Below are 20,229 nucleotides of genomic sequence, written 5' to 3' on the forward strand. Positions count from 1 at the left end.
ACATAAGCAGGCAAAGAGTGGAAAAAAAAGATACTTAAATATAATATTGAATTGCAAATAGATAGCACAGAAGTGACAAGAAGTGTGCTTCATAATGTTATACATGGGGTGCATACAAAAAGTATGATTGAAATCCTTATTCATGAATGCATATTATAAATGCAGTTGTATAAATGATCATTTTTAGTATAATAGTTGTTTTTATTATTATCAGACTTTTCTCCCTTGAGTCGCAGGTTAGGTTGTCCCCTCTCCTGATTGGTAGAGCTCAAGAGGAGGGGGTGGAGTCTGGTGACGTCCTCAGTCTCGAGAGTCACACGCCAAGTGGATCCCAGCTCTTCTCCACACACACACATGCGCCTCTCTCTGCAGCTTAATGACGATGCTTCTGAAGAGGTGACGACCGCCGGACCCCGAAACACATTCCCCCGGCAATGGCAAACAAATAAACCTGGCCTGAATCAGCTGCTGCATCTCCGAAAACATGGCGAGGAGAAGGCGGTGAGAGCTCAAGAAAGAAGCTTTCCTTGGACGGAGGCGAGCCCACGTCGCTCCCTTGTCTCGTAAGAGGATAAAGAGAAAGGGAAAGCGAGCTATTTAAAGGGCGGACTGGTTGGACTACCCACCGGCCACACCATGAGCGGAGGGCCGGATGAGAGCTCGGTGCGCGTCGCCCTGAGGTAAGGATGCAGACCCTCCTCTCTCCAAAGATGCTCACACCTGCTACAACAATGCACATGCTATTCCTGCTTCTATTGCTGCTCCACCCTCCAGTATTGAGTACCTATTCAGTTCAGACACTCCACTCTAGCTGTCCCTCTCTAGTGCATCCATATTCATTATTTTTTATCCCCAAGTGTATCCAAAACAATACACATTACAGCCTAAATGTGCTTAATTTTGAAGCTACATGTCCTTATTTCAGTGCCAGGAGCTGCACTTTAATGCTCATTGCTTGGACACATATAAACCAGGAGCCTATGATTACATGAGCCTCTTTTGTTAATACCTGTCCGTACTGCATGCTATGGATTTATGAATGAATAACTCAGCTCATGGGATAAGGCCAAAGGAAAGCCTGTAACTCTCCAGTGTGTTGTCCTGTCTGCAGGAGACACACTGTATCCTCTATCAGTTTTCTAAAGAGAGGATACAATGCGTTTGGTACATACACATGTATTTTATTGGCTTGTTTACAACAGGGACAGTCTACAGTAAATGAATTGCACTATGTAGCACAACGCTCATTCCCATCTGTTGTCCCTTGGTTCCTATACACTATAAAATAATGTCTACAAACATGAATAAATACAACTGTAAGACAGATTTTCCTGGTAGCGACTGCAATTATGCTATTCTTATTACCTGCGCATTCTTCTTTTGATTAAGTAAAATGTCAGAAAATACAAAAAAAGTGAATCCCTGTTTCCCTAAGTCCAAGGTGAAGTCCTTTGAATGTCTTGTTCTTCAGTCCCAGACTCAAAGATATTCTTTTTTATGATGTATTACAGAGTAAAGCAGGACATCTTAACATTTTAAAGGCTGAAAATAGCATTTTTGGGGGCCATTTTTGCAAGAAAACTTTAACGATTAATCAATTATCATATAATCGATAAGTCGAGTATTGGTTTTCCTTAGAAGCCTTGTTAGACCTTAATGACAACATGACCAACAGCCTTTTTCTGACATCAGCTCGAAGCGACTAAAAGGATTACACTCTTATATTTAGGGATAGCATTTCAATGTCTTTGTACGTAAATGAGCATGAGTGTTATGTAAGAGTGTCCTATTTCAGCACAATCTGTCAGAATAAATAGTTTTAGAGCAGGGGGAGCTAAACAGTGTGGTATCTTTAAAACAAGTTGACTACGTAGTGTGTTTTTTGTTGAGTTGCGGTAAAGTTACAAGGCTGACCTTTGGCCAATCCATGCTGCCGCTAACACAGCAGACAGACGGAGATAGTCCCCGTCTGTCTGGACACTGCTTATATCAGCGTTGTGTGTGTGGAACAGTAAGACGTCAGACATCAATGATAGGGGGGGCAGCTCAAGTAGGGGGCAGGTGCTTTTCTGTGGCGGAAAGACAATCTGAAAAAATGTCATGTGAACTGGATCAGTGGACGCAAGAGGACAAAAGCTTGCTGCTATCATGTTTCTCTTCCCTCTCTCTCTGCCTCGCTTGTAATTGTGCATTCAGACTTTGACCCAGAACTGTTTACTGTGCCAACTCAGTTTAAAATTATCATGGATAATAAACAATAGACGCTGTCAGGATATCCTGTCATGCACTCAGGAATATTATAAACAGGATTTTATTTGTCTGGCATCCTTAATAGTTCAATATGGTATTAAAGTTGCAGGCTTAAATAGCTGTAGAACACAGATAATACATAGCCACACACACACACACACACACACACACACACACACACACACACACACACACACACACACACACACACACACACACACACATGGTAGCAGAAAGGTGTGTGTCTCTGAATGGAAACTACCTGCTTTTGTATTTTCTTAGAAAGCTCATTCATTATTCACAGAGCTCTGTTGTCTTGTTTGCTGGTTGGGTTTCCACCTTTAGTCCTATTCATGGTCAGTGGAGCAGCATTGGTTTGTTCTTTCATATATCTGTCCTTCTTTCTTCTATTATTCTATTCACTCATTCATTTGGTGGGAACATTTGTACTTAGTTAGAGTTATGTATTGACCATCATACCTGCAGACATTGTGTTCCTTTGTTTTGGAAAGTATTGTATGACGAGGATTGAGGAAACGTTGGTTTTGAGGGGATCATTTAAGATTAGGCAGGTAAAATGACTTGAGTTTCTCGCGTCAATGTGAAAAAATACCTGAGTCAGGTAGACAGTCAGCTGTTCAGAGCCTATTCTGAAGTCAGCTGTGCCACCTGAAAGTGCCTTGTCACTAATCTGTTATTTGACAAACACACACACACACACACACACACACACACACACACACACACACACACACACACACACACACACACACACACACACACACACACACACACACGGTGATTCACTTCCTGTCACAGAGGCTCAGTTGACCTTACCTGCAAGCTAACACAACTCCTTAATCTTGCTGTTTGCTCTGTGCTTTATTTACATGAATGAGTTGTAGACATTTTTCGCAACGCCCTGATGAAAAAAGGCCTTTTTTGGGGCAAAATTAAACTTTGAATGGCTAAAAAAACTGTTAAACTTCAAGCTCATTGTTTTTGTTTAGTGTCTCCACTCTTATTTAAGAAAAAACTGTTGAACCGATGCTTCTATAACTGCTCAGCACTAAATGACAGACAGTTAGCGGTTAGCTTGTGAACATTTTGCAGTATAAGCTAAAGAGCCATACATTTCCATCAGAAGTTGGTGGAGACCAAAACAAAGCTAAAAGGAGAGTAAGTCAAACCTAAGCACACAACTACAAATGAACAATAATGTTTTCTACTGGATGTGCATCCCTTTGCACTTTAATAATTCATCAATGTTGTGTGTGTATAGACTGGCTTTCTTAAATTTAGCTCTTAGTTTAGCTTTAATGTAGTTACTCGAGAAACTAGAATAAACAGACAAAGATGCTTATTCAACACCATTGGAAATCCCTGTGAAAGCAAATCTGAAGAAATAAACACTGTAACAACAGCAGTCTGATAAAAAGGGACTTTATTTTGTTATGTCTGAACACAATCTTTAACGATCGTGTATCTTTAGATGACAGCTTAATTGTTTTTCACTTTATAGTCCCTTGAAGTCACACCTTTTCATCTGCTACTAAATACCTGACTTCTTCTCTTTGAACATCAGACCGCAGCTCCGTGTGGGTATTTTGAGTTCTATTAATCACCGTGGCAACATTCTAATTATTTCGAGCTTGTGGTGAACCTGAACTCTCAATCAGAGGCTTTGACTGAAGGCCTCTCCCCGCTCTGTAATAGTTTAGTTAGCTCTCTGTGTGTGTAAGTGTGTGTAAGTGTGTGTGTGTGTGTGTGTGTGTGTGTGTGTGTGTGTGTGTGTGTGTGTGTGTGTGTGTGTGTGTGTGTGTGTGTGTGTGTGTGTGTGTGTGTGTGTGTGTGTGTGTGTGTGTGTGTGTGTGTTTGCAGTAATCAGCTAGAAGGTTGCCAACCAGTACCTGTCTCAGCCTGCGCCGCTAATGCTGTCTGTTAGCGAGCTCCTAATCCCCCGTACCACCTATAGTCCAGGGTGATGAAATGCTGCTTATATCTTCCTGGGGTCTGGAGCCTGAACAGAGGGAAAGTGTTTTGTCAGAGTCATTTTGATTTATAACTTTGAAGATGATGTAATTTGAAAGTGTATTTGCTCTCGATGGATGTGCAGTGAGACTAGTTAAACATTTCAATGTGTGTGTGCTGTGCTGCTATGTCCGGTTTTGAAGATCATCACGCCTGACAGCATGCAGATGGGTCACTTCAGTGTTATTGGATGATTCAGCAAACACAGACACACACATACACACAGAGTTAGTGTGTGTTTACTGGGTTATTCCCTGTGTGAATGTGTCCCAGATCTCTTTCCCTACATCTGTCTGTTAGCATATGTTTGCCGTGTCCCATATTCCATGAAAAAAAACATACAGGAAGCTAATGATTTATCCAAGAAGGAAGTCATGTTACAGACTTTGTGAAGGAGCCACTCAAGTGACTTATTGGTATATCCATGCACTTGCTTTAATAATTAAGAGCCTACAGCCAGAATTAGCCAACAGAGAAGAATCAGGTTTCTTGTTGTTAAACTTGAAGAAGAAGAAAAGCTCTTCCTCTTTGTTTTTGAAAATGGAAAGGTCATTTTTAATCCTGCTTATACTGGTTGTTAACGCTTCCCTGTGCGACAGAGCATGCTGCTGGTTAGTAAATCTTGGGGGTAGACCAAACAACTTTACTCTATTGCTAATATCCTTGTTGCCCATCTTTCATTGGCTCCTCTCAGGTGTCCGTCAGACCCTAGCCCCACCTTCTTGACCTTTGTGGATTATGTTTGAGGGCAAAGGCTGTACGCCGGCTGCTACGATACAAAAGCATTGTGTGTGTGTGTGCTCGTTTGTGTGCGTGCATGCATGAACCTGTTTGTCCGTCCAGGCATATTCGTGATAAATATTCATGAACCCACTCAAGTGAACTGAGACACAAAGCAAAGCATGCTGCTAAACAATCTGCCAGCTGCTGTCATGTCATATTGCAGTTACAGAGATACTCAATAACTTCTGTCTAACTAGGCAGAGATTAATTCAATATGGATTTATTATATTACAGCTGCGAATCCTGCAGCTGTATTTTAAAAATCCTACTTTCCGTACCATAAGGGAATGCAAAACATGTTTACGATGATTATTATCAGCTAGTTTCCTCTGCTTTCGCCTGGTATTTATCTAATGTCCCATCTGTGCCATGAGTAGGAACATTTCAATTAGTGTGTGTGTGTGTGTGTGTGTGTGTGTGTGTGTGTGTGTGTGTGTTGTGTGTGTGTGTGTTATCCTCATACGCCCTCTTTGACAGACACCATCCCCTGCCACCATTCACCTCCTCTCTCCTCCCCGCCCAGCAACCTTTGACCCAGGAAACAGTCAGGAAGAGCTGTGATCAGTGACCCATTCACAATCCCCCCCCCCTACCCTGGCAGCCTGTTTTAGCTGTCAGCACGGCAACCTCGGTACCATTCAAAGTTTCGGGGTGTGCAGTGAAGCCCCTGTGAATGGACACCAGTCAGTCAGCCATCTAAACAACGAGAGAAATAGAGGGAGGCCCGGGGTTTATACACTGAGTCAGCAGAATTGCTTTGTTTTGTTTCCCACTCTGTTGACCTTTCTACATTATTCCTGGCTTCATTCCCACATTTTCTGTGTCACATCAATGCCTAGCTGTTATTACAATGAATTCTGAAGGAAACTACAGATTCAAGGTCTTTGTCATTCGTGTTTCTCACTTCCTGTCAACTGGTGTGAGGTTTCTCGCCATCCCGACAATAGCAAGGAAGTGTCTATGTAAGAAAATCAATGGAAATTCACTGTTAGAGCAACATTACAAATACATATTGGTCGGCCAAAATAATCATAGGCAGTGCATCAGAGTTGAGGAGGGGTTAACTAAAGTGTCCCGCAATTTTCTTGTAATAATGTCTATCAACCTCTCCACATCTTTCTTCAAGAGTATGTCTCGGATGTCACAAGCTGTCATCCCCGCAAACCTGATACATCCTTCATCATGATGCACAATCCTGTACAATTCTGGGCAGAGTGGTCTGTATTCAGCCTCTCACAGGCGGAACTTGTTAGAGCTTGTTTAACAGAAGTACACTGAAGAGAGTGATACGATGAATTGGCTCTTGATGTCGAGACCAGCTGCTCGACAATGGATATACTGTCCCGTGGAGCTAAAATAGTAGTCACTCATTGTGGATGTGCCATACTTCACTGTCTATAAGGTCCACTCTCTTTCATCTACATCACTCTGTGTGTCCTCATTCATCTTCTTGCTCTGGGGGGCCATTAGACGTCAGTCATCAGATGAATACAAACAAACCAAGTGCACCTGCTGACCAATGTCTTATAAAAGGGGTGTGTGTGTGTGTGTGTGTGTGTGTGTGTGTGTGTGTGTGTGTGTGTGTGTGTGTGTGTGTGTGTGTGTGTGTGTGTGTGTGTGTGTGTGTGTGTGTGTGTGTGTGTGTGTGTGTGTGTGTGTGTGTGTGTGTGTGTGTGTGTGTGTGTGTGTGTGTGTGTGTGTGTGTGCGCTGTTATATAAGTTATGATGGCGTACCTGAAGGCGTTCTTGCAGTGGTACGGTCATGTGTCCTGCTTTCAAAGAGTGAAGCTTTTCACTGTTTACACTTCAACAGAGGCCTTTGACTAAATGAAGGATTGGGCCGTGTGTGTGTGTGTGTGAATGTTTGTAAGTGTGTGTAAGAAAGAGGCAGAGTAGAGCTGTCTGTGCATGCATCGAAAGCCTCATCTAAAATGTGTCCCATATTTGACATGTTTATTATTGCAAGATTAAAAATTTAGCAGAGATGAAGACAGGAAATATTTTCACTGAGATGCAAACAGACGGGTGTTGCTACTGTGCTGTGTGTGTGTGTGTGTGTGTGTGTGTGTGTGTGTGTGTGTGTGTGTGTGTGTGTGTGTGTGTGTGTGTGTGTGTGTGTGTGTGTGTGTGTGTGTGTGTGTGTGTGTGTGTGTGTGTGTGTGTGTGTGTGTGTGTGTGTGTGTGTGCGTGCGTGTCTTCAAAGGACTACAGTCCACTCGTATCTTCATCAAAACACTCAAAGACATTCTTCAGCTGCTCAGCCTCAGTTGTTATTGAAACTTTTTATGGGGCTGCAAATGTATACTTAGAAAGCATCGCTTGTTTTTTTTCTACATTTTGACACTTTTATTCGAAATTAAGAGCCAAATAAATGTCATTCATACCTAGGCCAAGGAGGTTTTGACACAGTTTGTCAGTTTGATTATGCGAAAACTACTTGCCTGATTTATTTATGCAAATTTTGCAAGTTTGTAGCTTTGGCCAAGTAAGAACACATCACATTTTGGAGAGTATTCAAATCGCAGGATGTATATATTTAACATTATCATGGAAACATTCTTGGTGCAGGTCTGTGCTCTCATAAGACAGTCTTTATTTTTTTTATTATGCAAAGAAAACAAGGTTCCTCACCAAGCAGATGAAGAGAAGTGTGATAGAGATGGATTTTGGAATTTTGTAACTTCTATGTACATGTCTTTGCCTAAGTTTGCTGGCTCTAGATTAGTCTTGCAGTCTGTCTAAACCGATCCTAAATCTCAACATCAGGCAAATATCGATGTATTTGTTCCTCGATTTGAACCCCACAACCTTAATTCTAGAAGATATATATCTTAAAGAATATCTTAATAGATTCTGCTAGTGGCAACAAAATCATTGTTTAATTACACATTTATTAGAAAGAACTTGAGCCTTTATAAACCAGGTCATGTGTGGTGAGAAGAGTTACAGTTTTATGAAACAGACTTGTTTTTGAATGAGAAAGAATAATACAAGATGATGTGACTGCATGATGAGGTCAGGTGATGAGTCAGTGTGCTGGTAGCAGTGTGAAATGGGCATAGACAGTTGTTGTCTGCTGCCTTGTGGGCTCAGATGTTCCTTTCTGTTCCTGCTGAGTCACCCTTAGCTGCCTGTGTTGCTGCACCTGAAGCTTTTTGAGGTGAACATCAACACTAAACCAAAAATTAGATTACAGAGGATTAGACTTTGGTAGGTAGGAATGAAACGCAGGGCTTTGTTGACAGTGATTATTCGGAGTGATCGGCTGCCTCCCTAGGGATTGGTTTGATTGGCTGATTGTCAGTACTGATGTCAGCATGTGATTCGATTGGCTATGTATCCGGGGGGATGAGGTCAGCAGCATGGTGCTGATGGACTGACTCATCTCCTTATTCTTACCAGCATCCCCTTATTTCCTGTTTGCTGGTCATTCCTGTTCGTCAGCAGACGGGTAATGCTGATGACGTTGACTTTATTTATAATTATTTTATCCCTCGCGTCCTATTGCCAGAATCTGAGATGGTCATCAAAATAGAGGGAGTTTTTCTGCATGGTTGTGTGTATGCAGCGTATGCTCTCGCCTCTGAAAATGAAGGCAAAAGGAGTTTAATGTCTAGGGTTTCTAGGTTTTTGCATGCCTGTGTGTGCCTGACGAGCCTCTCTTTCTCAGGCTGTCACTGTAATCGCAGTAATGGGACTGAGAGCAGGAGCCTAACATGATCTGTCACATAAGGAGGAGGCTCACAAAGCCCCTCTTTGTATGTGTGGATTGAATCGGTTTATGTGTATATGGACTATAATGTATGTGTGTTTGCACCCCCTTTCATCTCGAAGAAACTTTCTGAACTGCAGCAATCTAAACTCCTCACATCAAACTATGCTAGCTGGAGGCATTGTTTACTGAAGTCTACTTAATAGCAGTTTATATGCACCTGCTTGTTCTCTTGTTGTGCGTTACGCATGGGTTACACTGAATTCCATAATGCTAATTGTTTGTCGCTTTGGATAAAACTAAAAATGATATCATGGTCACCTTAGGTCACACTTAAGGCATTTCCTCTTCAACAGGGGAGCATTACATATTTAGAATTGTATTTCCTTAAATTCTGAACTATTTAATTATTTTCCCGTGCTTTATCTAGCGCGCTAGCATAAACAGCAAGCTAACAGAGTTAGCAGTTTTTTAAATACATTACTAAGCAACTTTGGTCATAAGCTAACTAGCTATCTGATGACTAGCATTAACATTTAGTTCAATATGGAGCGTAAACATGTTCCCTGTTTTTAATTTTCTTTAAATAACAATGTATTGTAGCTTTCATCAGTGCTAGCACCGCCAAACTTCATAAAACATGTCAGTATCTTGTTGTTTAATCCTTTGTAAAAGAAAAAACATGTTTCCTGAGTCTTAGGGAGATTCCGATACCTTTTAACAGAGTAGAGCCCGTTTATTTTCCTATTTCCAGTTTTAATGCTAAACTAAGCTAACAAGCCAATTCTATCTGCATGTTGGACACCCCTGGAAGTAGTAACAATTCTCTCATACTAGTTATTGAAATAAACTCTGTGTGTCTCACAGCAAGTGTTTTTTTTGCTATTTCTGGTTAGTTTTGAAGTATTTCTGGTTGGTGTTGACGTCCAGGCCCACCAAAAACCCTCATGTTGTAATGTACAGGGCCTGGTGACAAATTCTGCGAAACTCAGTCATGTAAAAGTACCTCTTTAATCCTCTGCACTCTGGTACGTCTTAGTATTTCTACCTCTTAGCATTCCCTCATACTGGCTCCAACTGTCATGGCAGATTAATGTGTTGAGGAGTTATTATACACTCGGCGCCCCAGGGGCCCATGATCTGTGTGTGTCTGTGAATCAGGTTTTCCAGATTTGATATTTGCTATTAGTAATAACACTTCAATATACAACAAATCTGTACAAGAGGAGAATAAACAAAATATATTCACGATTGAAATCACCTACACATTCTGAATTTCACTTTGGAGTTGCATGAACACGAGTAGGAAAGTGTTGCATGTGTGTGTATGAGTGCATGATTGTGCACCTTTAGGAAGTGGCGGGGTTATATTTCCTGGAGAAACAGCCTGTGAGGAGCCTGCGTGTGTCACCCTAGAAGGTGGATTAGCTTCTGTAAGTCCACAGCGCTGAAGGGCAGCCCTTATTCAGCCAGGAGAAACAACTGCTTTGGGTTAAACCACGGAGTGAAGCCTGCCAGATCATAATCACAGCTAAAGGCCGGCACACTAATAACACATCAGCAGGACGCGCTTCACACCTAGCTTATCCCTCATCTGTTTAGAGTTAGCGGACACACGTGATACCAGAACTTGTATCGTGTGTGAATATGTCAACACTAAAAAGATGCTCCAAATAGAGGTCTATTGTGCCACAATAGACCTCTATTTTGAGAAACATCATCATTGTAAGGCCCAGATGTACTTGATTTATTTGAGAACTGTTACACAACATCAGACACAACATTGATTATAACAATTGCAGCAGCTTTGCAGGTTTGGTATTAGCACTTCACAATCCATACCGTATGTAGTTAAGGCAGCTATTGGCTTTTATTCTTTTTAGTGCTCCATTCAAAATCTATCTAAAGTGTGGTGCAAGACTGGTGACCAATGCCAAAGTTAATTGCCAGTGCAAGTTGTCACAATTCATTTGGCAGTAGTATGTTGGAAAGTAAAACAAAATGGAAAAAGGTGGTTAAAAAAACAGAGTTTCTGAAGGCTGAACCGGTGCCGTCTGATCATGAGAAAGTCCATCATTACGCTGACAGATAGTAGGTCTGTTTGGCTGGCTGGATGGACTGTGGTGGCCTCCTAATGTGAAGATTATCATCAGTGTTTTGTCTGGGCTGTAACCATTATGTCTATTCTCTGTTCTCGTCCTCCTTTATCTCAGGCTTTCATTTTGCTCTTTAGCCTACCCGTCTATCACTCTCGGTATGGCGGACCCTGGGGATATCCCACAAAACAAACATTGTGTCACACTGTGGAGATGAATACAATCAGAAACACAGGGCATTTATTCTACATGTGGATACAGTTGTACAGACTTTTTCTTTTTTCTAAATTTGACATCTCATATTTAATCCACATTTTGTTAGACTTCTTTCAAGTTGCCGATGTGAACAATGACCCATTGACTTCATGCTCTTGCTGTAAGCAGCAGTGAGTGCCTCCATTGTTACACTGGATTACAGTAATAGCTCTCTTTCAAGTTTTGGGAAGGTAGCCAAAGGGATTAATGCAGAATCCCTCCTGTAACGCCCTAAACCATTTACCAATTTTTAAGTCACCTTGGAAGACCTAACCAAACTGATGGATACAGTTTGACGTGTCAGCTTCAAAGAAAACAGCCGCCATTATGTATGGTTTCAATTAGCTCTGTGATTAAACTTAAAGCTGCACTTATTCATATTTTCATGTTTACAATAAGTACATTTTCGATGTTTCATGTAAACCCACCAGAAGTTATCACGTGACACCACAGGTCCCGTCAGCTACTGTAGCTATACAGTATTTTAGTGTCTTTCTGCTCGTTGTTTTGGATTCACTGCCTGCAACTTCTTTTCCCTTTCACTGCTCTTATAAGTGTCATTTTCAGATCCAGACGTCAGCTGTTTATAGCAAAAAAAGGCTGCCACTGCATCTCAGTAGGGCATTTAGCAGCCAATATTTAGCCAGCTCTAAACAAGGCTAAAGGGAGAAATACAGTAAAGTAAGAAGCAAATTCATAATTGTAAATACTCAAGTATAGTAAACTAAGCAGATAAAGAAGGTTCTGTTTATATCTTGAAATAGAAACATTTTGTAAAATATATTTGAAATATTTAAATGTATTGGGCAGATTTTTAGTTTGAGTGTGAAATATGCTAACTGTGAACAGACATGCTTTAAATGCTTTACCAACAGACATATTCTCCCACAAATTCTTAGTTAATCAAACATTGTATAACATCTTAAGGGTCTTTTTCCCATAAAATTGATTTCTTTAGGGCCAGTTAGGGCTCAGATGTTTTTCCAGATTTGGCTCAATGAAAGATTGACATAAGATGTAGTGTCATTTATTTTATGAATTGGGGCAATTCTGCTGTCAATAACACAAAGCTGACAGTAAGTCCCTGCAGGTGTTCAGTTACTGCACATAGGACTGAGTTTCCCCTCGAGCCTTTGGTCCCTCCCTGGCTCTGTCCTCTTTTTTCATCAGGACTGTAATCCCAGATCGAGTCTGCTAAATAGCTGTGTTCTGATGTCACTCACTCACACACACACACACACACACACACACACACACACACACACACACACACACACACACACACACACACACTGACTGTCCTTTCAGTCCATGCAGAAGTCCTATAGAGTCTTGCAGTGATGAATGTGAAAGTCATTGAATATAGTATGCATGCAAAGTGCCACATTGTTACACACACACACACACACACACACACACACACACACACACACACACACACACACACACACACACACACACACACACACACACACACACACACACTCACAGTTAGTGCCTTCCAGCATGGAACAACAAATTATGACGATACTTTGAGACTCTTTAAGTGTCTTTTTTAGTCGGTTTTATATTGACTGTAGCCACCAATATGTTCAACTATTTCCATGGTCTGCCTCCAATATCGCCACTTCCTCTTCAGGTGGACAGTAAGTTCAGTGATGGGAGGCAGAGTTGCATTATGGGAGGAAATTATGTGTAACAGTGTGTTTATTTGCACTAAAGTGGACAGAGTGATTCCTTAATGAAATCCAGGGCGGGACTGTTTACCCAGAGCTCTCCAGTGAACAGTGAGTGCACTGTACTGTGCATGGTGGCTGCTGGAGAGTGTGCTGGCACTGCATGGTCTCTCTCACACACACACACACACACACACACACACACACACACACACACACACACACACACACACACACACACACACACACACTGCACAGTAGCAACACCCGTCTGTTTGCATCTCAGTGAAAATATTTCCTGTCTTCATCTCTGCTAAATTTTTAATCTTGCAATAATAAACATGTCAAATATGGGACACATTTTGGATGAGGCTTTCGATGCATGCACAGACAGCTCTACTCTGCCTCTTTCTTACACACACTTACAAACATTCACTCACCAGAGTTGCGCTTGGAAATCTGGAAGGTTTGTGAATTTAAAAAGTGTAGTTAAAGCTTCACAGCTTTCTGAAATAGATATTGGAAAAGTGCATGAATAGGTTTGATTTTTAACCTTGTGGCAGTGTAGCTTCATATTGTATGACAGTATTGCATTACACTTCATTTTGCTGACTTACGACTTCACGTCTAACAGTAAGTGTGCCTGTAGGGGCAGGGAGGGAAATAGGCGTCTACCAATCTGAGGGTCACTGGTTCAACCCCAGCCACTGCAGTCAACATGTCGGAGTGCCCTAGGGCAAGATAATTAACCACAAATTGCTCCTGTAGGCGTGTCTACGTTATTGAAGTGCATGTAAGTCACTTTGGATAAAAGCATCAGCTAATTGACATGTAATGTCATATAGTGATGGGTATGTCAGTTGGCCTCTAGGAGTTACATTTGTAATCCATGGATTTCTTATTCAACACTTCAAATTAGATTTTTAGTTTTTACATAAAGGATTTCAGGTTTATAAGGCAGGACTGCTCTTGCCAGCATCTCCTTTTACAAGCGGCAGTTTTGAGTAATAGAACTAAATATATGTCCTCAAGCAGCTGCTGATATGGAAGAAATCCAATCCCATTAAGATACAAATCTCACTGTCTCTGTCTTTGTCTATCAGGATCCGTCCTCAGTTGGCCAAAGAAAAGATCGAGGGCTGCCACATCTGTACCTACGTGATGCCCGGGGAGCCACAGGTGTTTCTGGGTAAGGACAAGGCCTTCACCTATGACCATGTCATGGACATGGACTCCCAGCAGGAAAGCATCTACACCCACTGCACCGAGAGTCTCATCGAAGGCTGCTTTGAGGGCTACAACGCCACCATCTTTGCATACGGACAGGTAGGTCTCTTGCATGCTCCTACATCAGCAAACACACATTTCCACTTTGCATCGCTCCAAGGGAGGAAACTACTCTCCAGAGAGCTTCATGGCAGCATGTGATATGAAGCTTATTTTACTTCATATCATCAGACCAGCAGGGAGGGAGTGAACAGGCCTCACAGTCAATACACGATCAGCTGACATGTTCCAACCTGCCCTCCCCAGCGCGGCCTTATATTGCCTCTGATAGATTAGCCTCAGAGCTAGAAAGGGAGTTTATTACCCATAGAAGAGTGTGAACAGATTGACTCACCAAATACCAGAGCAGGGAACGAAAAGTCAAAACATAATTTAGAGACATTACACAGGTTATCTTGAGGGGCATGATGTCTTTATGGTTAACAAAAGCATAACAGACATTTCAGGTCTGTATGGATTAAGCAACTAAACTTTTGTTTCCTTTCACCTCCTGTTTTTATGCTAAACTAATCCACTTGTTGATGTAGGTTCAAATTACAGACATTAGAGTGGAAGAATTCTATTGGCAATATAGGCAAATATGGGTATTACAAAGATGTTGAACTATGTTTAAATAACCTATGAAAAAGAAACTGAAATATGCTAAATTTTTACACCAATGCATAGCAGCAAACTGAAGGGAAATGCATAGCTCAAGTGTACTTTAAATTAATATTTCCATATATTTGCTTGCTCTTTTTTGGTCCTTGTGATGGAGGGACGGCCTATAAAAGACATTATGGAACAAGCAAAAGCAGGTGCAACAACATCAAAGCATAATATATATAAAAGAGTTTCTATAAGCCTTTATTGCATAATGTAAAGACTGAATAGAGAGAATGAAAGAAAGAGTAGACTTCCTGCTTGACATTTCCCTCTCTTCCCCTCCTCTTAATCGTCCCCTCGGCTCTTCTGCTTGCTCTTCATTATTCCCTCCTCACATTGTTCCTGCAGCCCTTGTGTTCCTGTCAAACAGCCTTTCACAGTGCACAGTGGAGGCCTCACACACACATGCACACACAGGAGCATGTGCACAAACGCAGCACTCACACAGGTGTGGTCTCACACTGTCTTTCTCCCTCTCTCACCCTCATATATCACCACACACACACTCTTGTCAGGGTCTCTTTCATGCGCTTCGACGGGGAGCAGAGGGGGATGACGTGTTGGATTTGAGCTCAATGTCGCATTCCTCTTGTTGTCACCACGGCGACAACCCCATCCCCTATGAACCCCCCTAAGTTAGAGAAACTACTCAGAGATGCACCCCAACATCTGAGTCCCAGAATTGAGTTCAATGTATGAATGAAAACAGATGAAATCATCACCAATCACAATACTTTAGAACAAATAAGAATTGTTAAACATTTCTTTTATTGAATGACAAATAATAATACAAACAACAATACTTTAGAATAACAGAGTCCCGTTAATATGCTGAAAAAACATTCAAGCACATTACGAACACATAAAAAAAAACGGTTATTGATGACTCTGTCTTCTCGCCCACATCCAGACAGGGTCGGGGAAGACGTACACCATGGGAACCGGCTTCGACGTCAACATCGGAGAGGAAGAGCTGGGTATCATTCCCCGCGCCGTCAACCACCTGTTCAGGGGGATCGAGGAGCGCAGACAGGCGGCCACCGAGCAGGGCCGGCCTGTTCCCGAGTTCAAGATCAACGCACAGTTCCTGGAGGTGCAGAAACACACACACACACGCGCGCACAAACTGAGGCAGATAAAAAAAAATCACGAAATGAACCTAAAAAAGTGATGCAATTATCGGCACTTAAAACATCCAGGCCATTTAAGCTCCATTAACGACATGTAGATCGAGCATGCAGACAACAAGAGGTCAGAGGTCAGCAGATGGTGAAGGGGTTTCACAGTGTTAAAGCATCCAGATGACCCTTCAGCCATTAAACTGTCATTAGTCAGTCGCAGTGGTCAGCTCCTGGCTTTATTTTTAACAGCCAGCGAGTGGGTGCTAGCAGCTGGTGACGCAGCAGCTGAGGGGGAAAGATGAGTTTTGGAAGTGAATCAAAATAACAGATGTAAAAATAACATAAAGTGATATGTGTCATTTATTTTTTCTATTATTTATCGATTGTACTCTCCAGTTGTACAACGAGGAGGTGCTAGACTTGTTCGACTCGACGCGAGACATCGAGGCCAGGAAGATGCGATCCAACATCAAAATCCACGAGGACGCCAACGGAGGAATCTACACCGTGGGGGTGACCACCCGCACCGTCTCCTCTGCAGCTGAGGTCCGCTTTAACACCCGAAATTAGTTATACGTTTTGCACTGACCTACAGTACTTTTGTCCACCATTTTTAGCTGTATTTACTTAGAAGAAGTGTATTTAAAAAGCATTGTTTGATCAGTATAACCCCATAGTAGTCGCTGTAAAGCTGATGGTAGCAAGGTCTGTGGATAAATGAGGGCACAACGTGTGACTGAATGTTTCTTCACAAATCTCCACACAGTTTCTACATAAATATCATCCATTAACCTGAACATGTCTTTATGTTTTGTTAAATTTCCTCCCTCACTCCCCTGTCTATCCTCTCACAGATGATGCAGTGTCTGAAGCTGGGCGCTCTGTCTCGTACCACGGCCAGCACTCAGATGAACTCCCAGAGTTCACGCTCTCACGCCATCTTCACCATCCACCTGTGCCAAGTTCGAGTCTGCTGTCCTGACAACGACGTACGTACTGTCACACACAGCAGTGGATCTGAATGTGGATGTCACTCACATGTTTTGCTGAGTTGATCATCAGCTGCAATTTATTTATAAAACATTGCTGAAGATTTTATCCCCTTGAATGTTTTCTTCTTTCTTCTCCTTCAGGAAAATGAAACAGACAACCGTCTAGCAGGCGAGTCAGAGATTAATGAGTTTGAGACGCTATCGGCTAAGTTCCACTTTGTGGACCTGGCTGGTTCTGAGAGACTGAAGAGGACTGGAGCCACAGGAGACAGAGCTAAAGAGGGCATCTCCATCAACTGTGGGCTGGTGAGGAAGCTAGGAGCATGTCTCCATTACATGCTTTATTATACACAATAAAGGGAAGTCATCATCATGTACTGTACTTAATCCATTATGAATTAAATGCATTACCTTTATTGGTATGTCAGTGAGGATCAGTTCATTTTGTGGAACAAGAGAGCCCCCAGGTGGCCAGAAAATGAACTGCACATGTTTTACATCGCACAAATGATCCTTATTTTCTGTTATTATTTGTACCCTTATGTATCAAATCACTAACTTGTTGTTATTCCTTTTCTCATCTCAGCTCGCTTTGGGAAACGTCATCAGCGCTCTGGGAGACAGGAGTAAGCGATCCACTCACGTGCCGTACAGAGACTCCAAACTGACCCGGCTGTTACAGGATTCACTAGGAGGAAACAGGTTGGTAAATACTGTGTCCTAATATGGATTTATCTTTGACAGCGAATCACAAACCACGTATTTCAATGCTGCAAAACTTGACAAGACTGCTTTGTGATTAGGCTTTGGACAGAAGTGCTACCAGTTTTAACCAGTAGATAGTATAGTATATATTGTTTATAAAGGTGTTCATGCACCCTATGGGTAGTAAATGGTGTCCTTTAACATGGCAGTGCTCAGTACTAACTAGCCTAGATTTATAACTTAAACCAATCACCATTCTTCATTCTTTTGTGTTCTCCAGTCAAACGGTGATGATCGCCTGTATCAGCCCGTCCGACCGGGATTTCATGGAGACCTTAAACACTCTGAAGTACGCCAACAGAGCCCGAAACATCAAGAACAAAGTGATAGTGAACCAGGACAAAGCCAGCCAGCAGATCAGCGCCCTGAGGACGGAGATAGCCCGACTGCAGATGGAGCTGATGGAGTACAAGACGGTAAAGAAGGACACGAGACAGAATAAGGCATGTGGATGGAAACATTTTTTCAACGTACTAATTATCCTGTCTGATGCTCAGGGGAAACGTATGGTGGGTGAAGATGGCATAGAGGGCATCAACGACCTGGTCCATGAGAACTCCATGCTGCAAACAGAGAACAACAACCTGAGGGTGAGAGTGAAGGCCATGCAGGAGACCATCGACGCCCAGAGAGCCAGACTCACACACATCCTCAGTGACCAGGCCAACCAGGTGCTGGCTAGAGCAGGTGGGTAAAAAAGTGCTGCAGGAATAAGTCCTTAAACCTGGGAAATGAGTTTTAGATATGCGGTCTCCAATTTATTTCACTTTATTGGCAATGTACATAATTATGTATTGACCTAAAATGCTAGTTTGTAGTACATCATTTGAGACAGCTTTTTGTGAGAGCTAGTTTTGTTGCATATTCTTGAACGTCAATAAACTCTTGGATAATTGTAATTTAAATCAAAAGCCTACACTCATTGTTATAATACAATACTATAGTAGTAGGACTTTTACTGTGGCTAATGCTTCTTCATAAGTGCTTCAGAATGGATTTAGCCGCTAAGAATAGCAAACATGTTTTTGCCTTATGACTTGTATGATCTGTAACCAGATACTTAAAATAAGAATGAACTGTCAGTATTTTAACACAGTTTAAAGCACAACAAAGTAGATTTCCACTTGGTTTAAAAAAAGAAAAGCTTTGTTTGTATTTGTGAACATATTCTCAAAGTAAAAGGATTTCTTCTCTGCCAATGCTAAGTTATCTTTAGCATTTGAACAACTAAAGTGATGCCTTTGATTTTAGGTGAAGGCAGTGAAGAGATTGCCAACATGATTGAAAACTACATTAAAGAAATCGAGGAGCTCAGGTATTTGCTGACTATGTCTTTACATTTTATTTCATGGAGTATTTTATTATTAATATTAATCTGCAGCCTTTTATGGGAATCTAAACTCCTGACTTTTACTATTTTAGAGCTAAACTCCTTGAGAGCGAGGCAGTGAACGAGAACCTGAGGAAAAGTCTTGCTCGGGCCTCAACGCGCTCCTCGCTGTACACCGGCCCCGGCAGCTCCTTCTCCACCGAGAAGGAGGCCAGTGACGTCATCGAGATGGCCAAGAAAAGCCTGGAGAGACTCAAGAAGAAGGAGAAGAAAAAGAAGAAGAGGTATTGTGCCAGCCTCACTAAATAAAATCCACCATAAACAATTATTGAACCTTCTAAAATCCCTCGAGGTGAATAGAAAGCGTTGTGAGGAAACTGAATTGGGAGACTCTAGATGTCTTTTACAGGCAAAGTGTGTGGACTGGTGTGTTGTGGGTAATTATTCCCTGGCTCCCTGCACTAGGATGTAATGCAGGTGTTTATATAATGGAATGAAGGCTCACATTAGACAAGATGATAGAGACAGCTGTTTTCCTTCATTACTGTCTGTCGAGTTCTGGCACGCTGCAGCACACTTCTTATTGCACACCAGTGCGGCGTCCTATCTTGCTGCTCTCTCACTCTCTGTCTGTCTTTCTTCTATTTTATAATATTCCCTCACTTGCCCCAACTTCTGCGGCCTGTCTGCCGTCTCTACCTCCTCCTCACCTCCACACCCCACCATCCCCATACCCATCCCTCTCTCTCTTTCTCTCTGAAGACTAAGGCGATGTGAGGCGAATCACCAGCAAGCGGTTGAACACACCAGGTTTGCTACATCCCCCCCAGGATCGGGTCAAATCTGAAACTGGTTCAATTACCAGTGCTGTAAATGTTGTCCTTTGTTGTGCTTGTATAACTGCAAGGATTTCAGTTGATTGTTAACCTGCGTCCAATCCCAAATCTTCCTTATTAAGTCCCTGAACAAACCTAACTAATCTCTGCCTTCTTCAGCACCTACAGGTGGTTTACACTCCTAAGGGAACTTTTAACCTGCTCTAACCTCTTCCTCTCATCCTGCTGTTCTGTCTTTTTGCTATTCACCGAACACTTTTATCATAGTAGTGTCATAACCTAAAAAAAGGGTTTGACAGTGAGCAAAAAATTCCAGACGAATTCCATTTTCATGACGCCGTTCTGTATTTGGCAAACAAATCTTAGTAGTGTGTGGGGACACTTCTTCTAATGAAATCATTTTGTTGTAATAACATTATTTACCTTTCCCAGTTTATCATGACTGTCATA

General features: G+C 42.0%; 1 protein-coding gene across 2 annotated transcripts in view; it reads left to right on the forward strand.

The window, feature by feature from the left end:
* Positions 1–335: 335 nt before the first annotated feature.
* Positions 336–20,229, forward strand: part of LOC134879284 (kinesin-like protein KIF21A) — a 31,193-nt gene continuing 11,299 nt past the window's right edge. The window contains exons 1-12 of one of the 2 annotated variants that reach the window (XM_063905729.1): positions 336–680; positions 13,907–14,129; positions 15,646–15,828; positions 16,253–16,402; positions 16,711–16,845; positions 16,990–17,154; positions 17,435–17,550; positions 17,834–18,029; positions 18,111–18,300; positions 18,865–18,928; positions 19,036–19,227; positions 19,706–19,753. In XM_063905729.1, the coding sequence (XP_063761799.1) occupies positions 637–680; positions 13,907–14,129; positions 15,646–15,828; positions 16,253–16,402; positions 16,711–16,845; positions 16,990–17,154; positions 17,435–17,550; positions 17,834–18,029; positions 18,111–18,300; positions 18,865–18,928; positions 19,036–19,227; positions 19,706–19,753 (1,706 nt within the window). In that variant the 5' untranslated portion in view covers positions 336–636. The remainder of the gene's footprint in view (positions 681–13,906; positions 14,130–15,645; positions 15,829–16,252; positions 16,403–16,710; positions 16,846–16,989; positions 17,155–17,434; positions 17,551–17,833; positions 18,030–18,110; positions 18,301–18,864; positions 18,929–19,035; positions 19,228–19,705; positions 19,754–20,229) is intronic. The other variant, XM_063905730.1, reaches the window with a different exon arrangement.

This window comes from Eleginops maclovinus, chromosome 17 (genome assembly GCF_036324505.1).
Source record: "Eleginops maclovinus isolate JMC-PN-2008 ecotype Puerto Natales chromosome 17, JC_Emac_rtc_rv5, whole genome shotgun sequence".
In the NCBI taxonomy this organism is placed as follows: domain Eukaryota; kingdom Metazoa; phylum Chordata; class Actinopteri; order Perciformes; family Eleginopidae; genus Eleginops; species Eleginops maclovinus.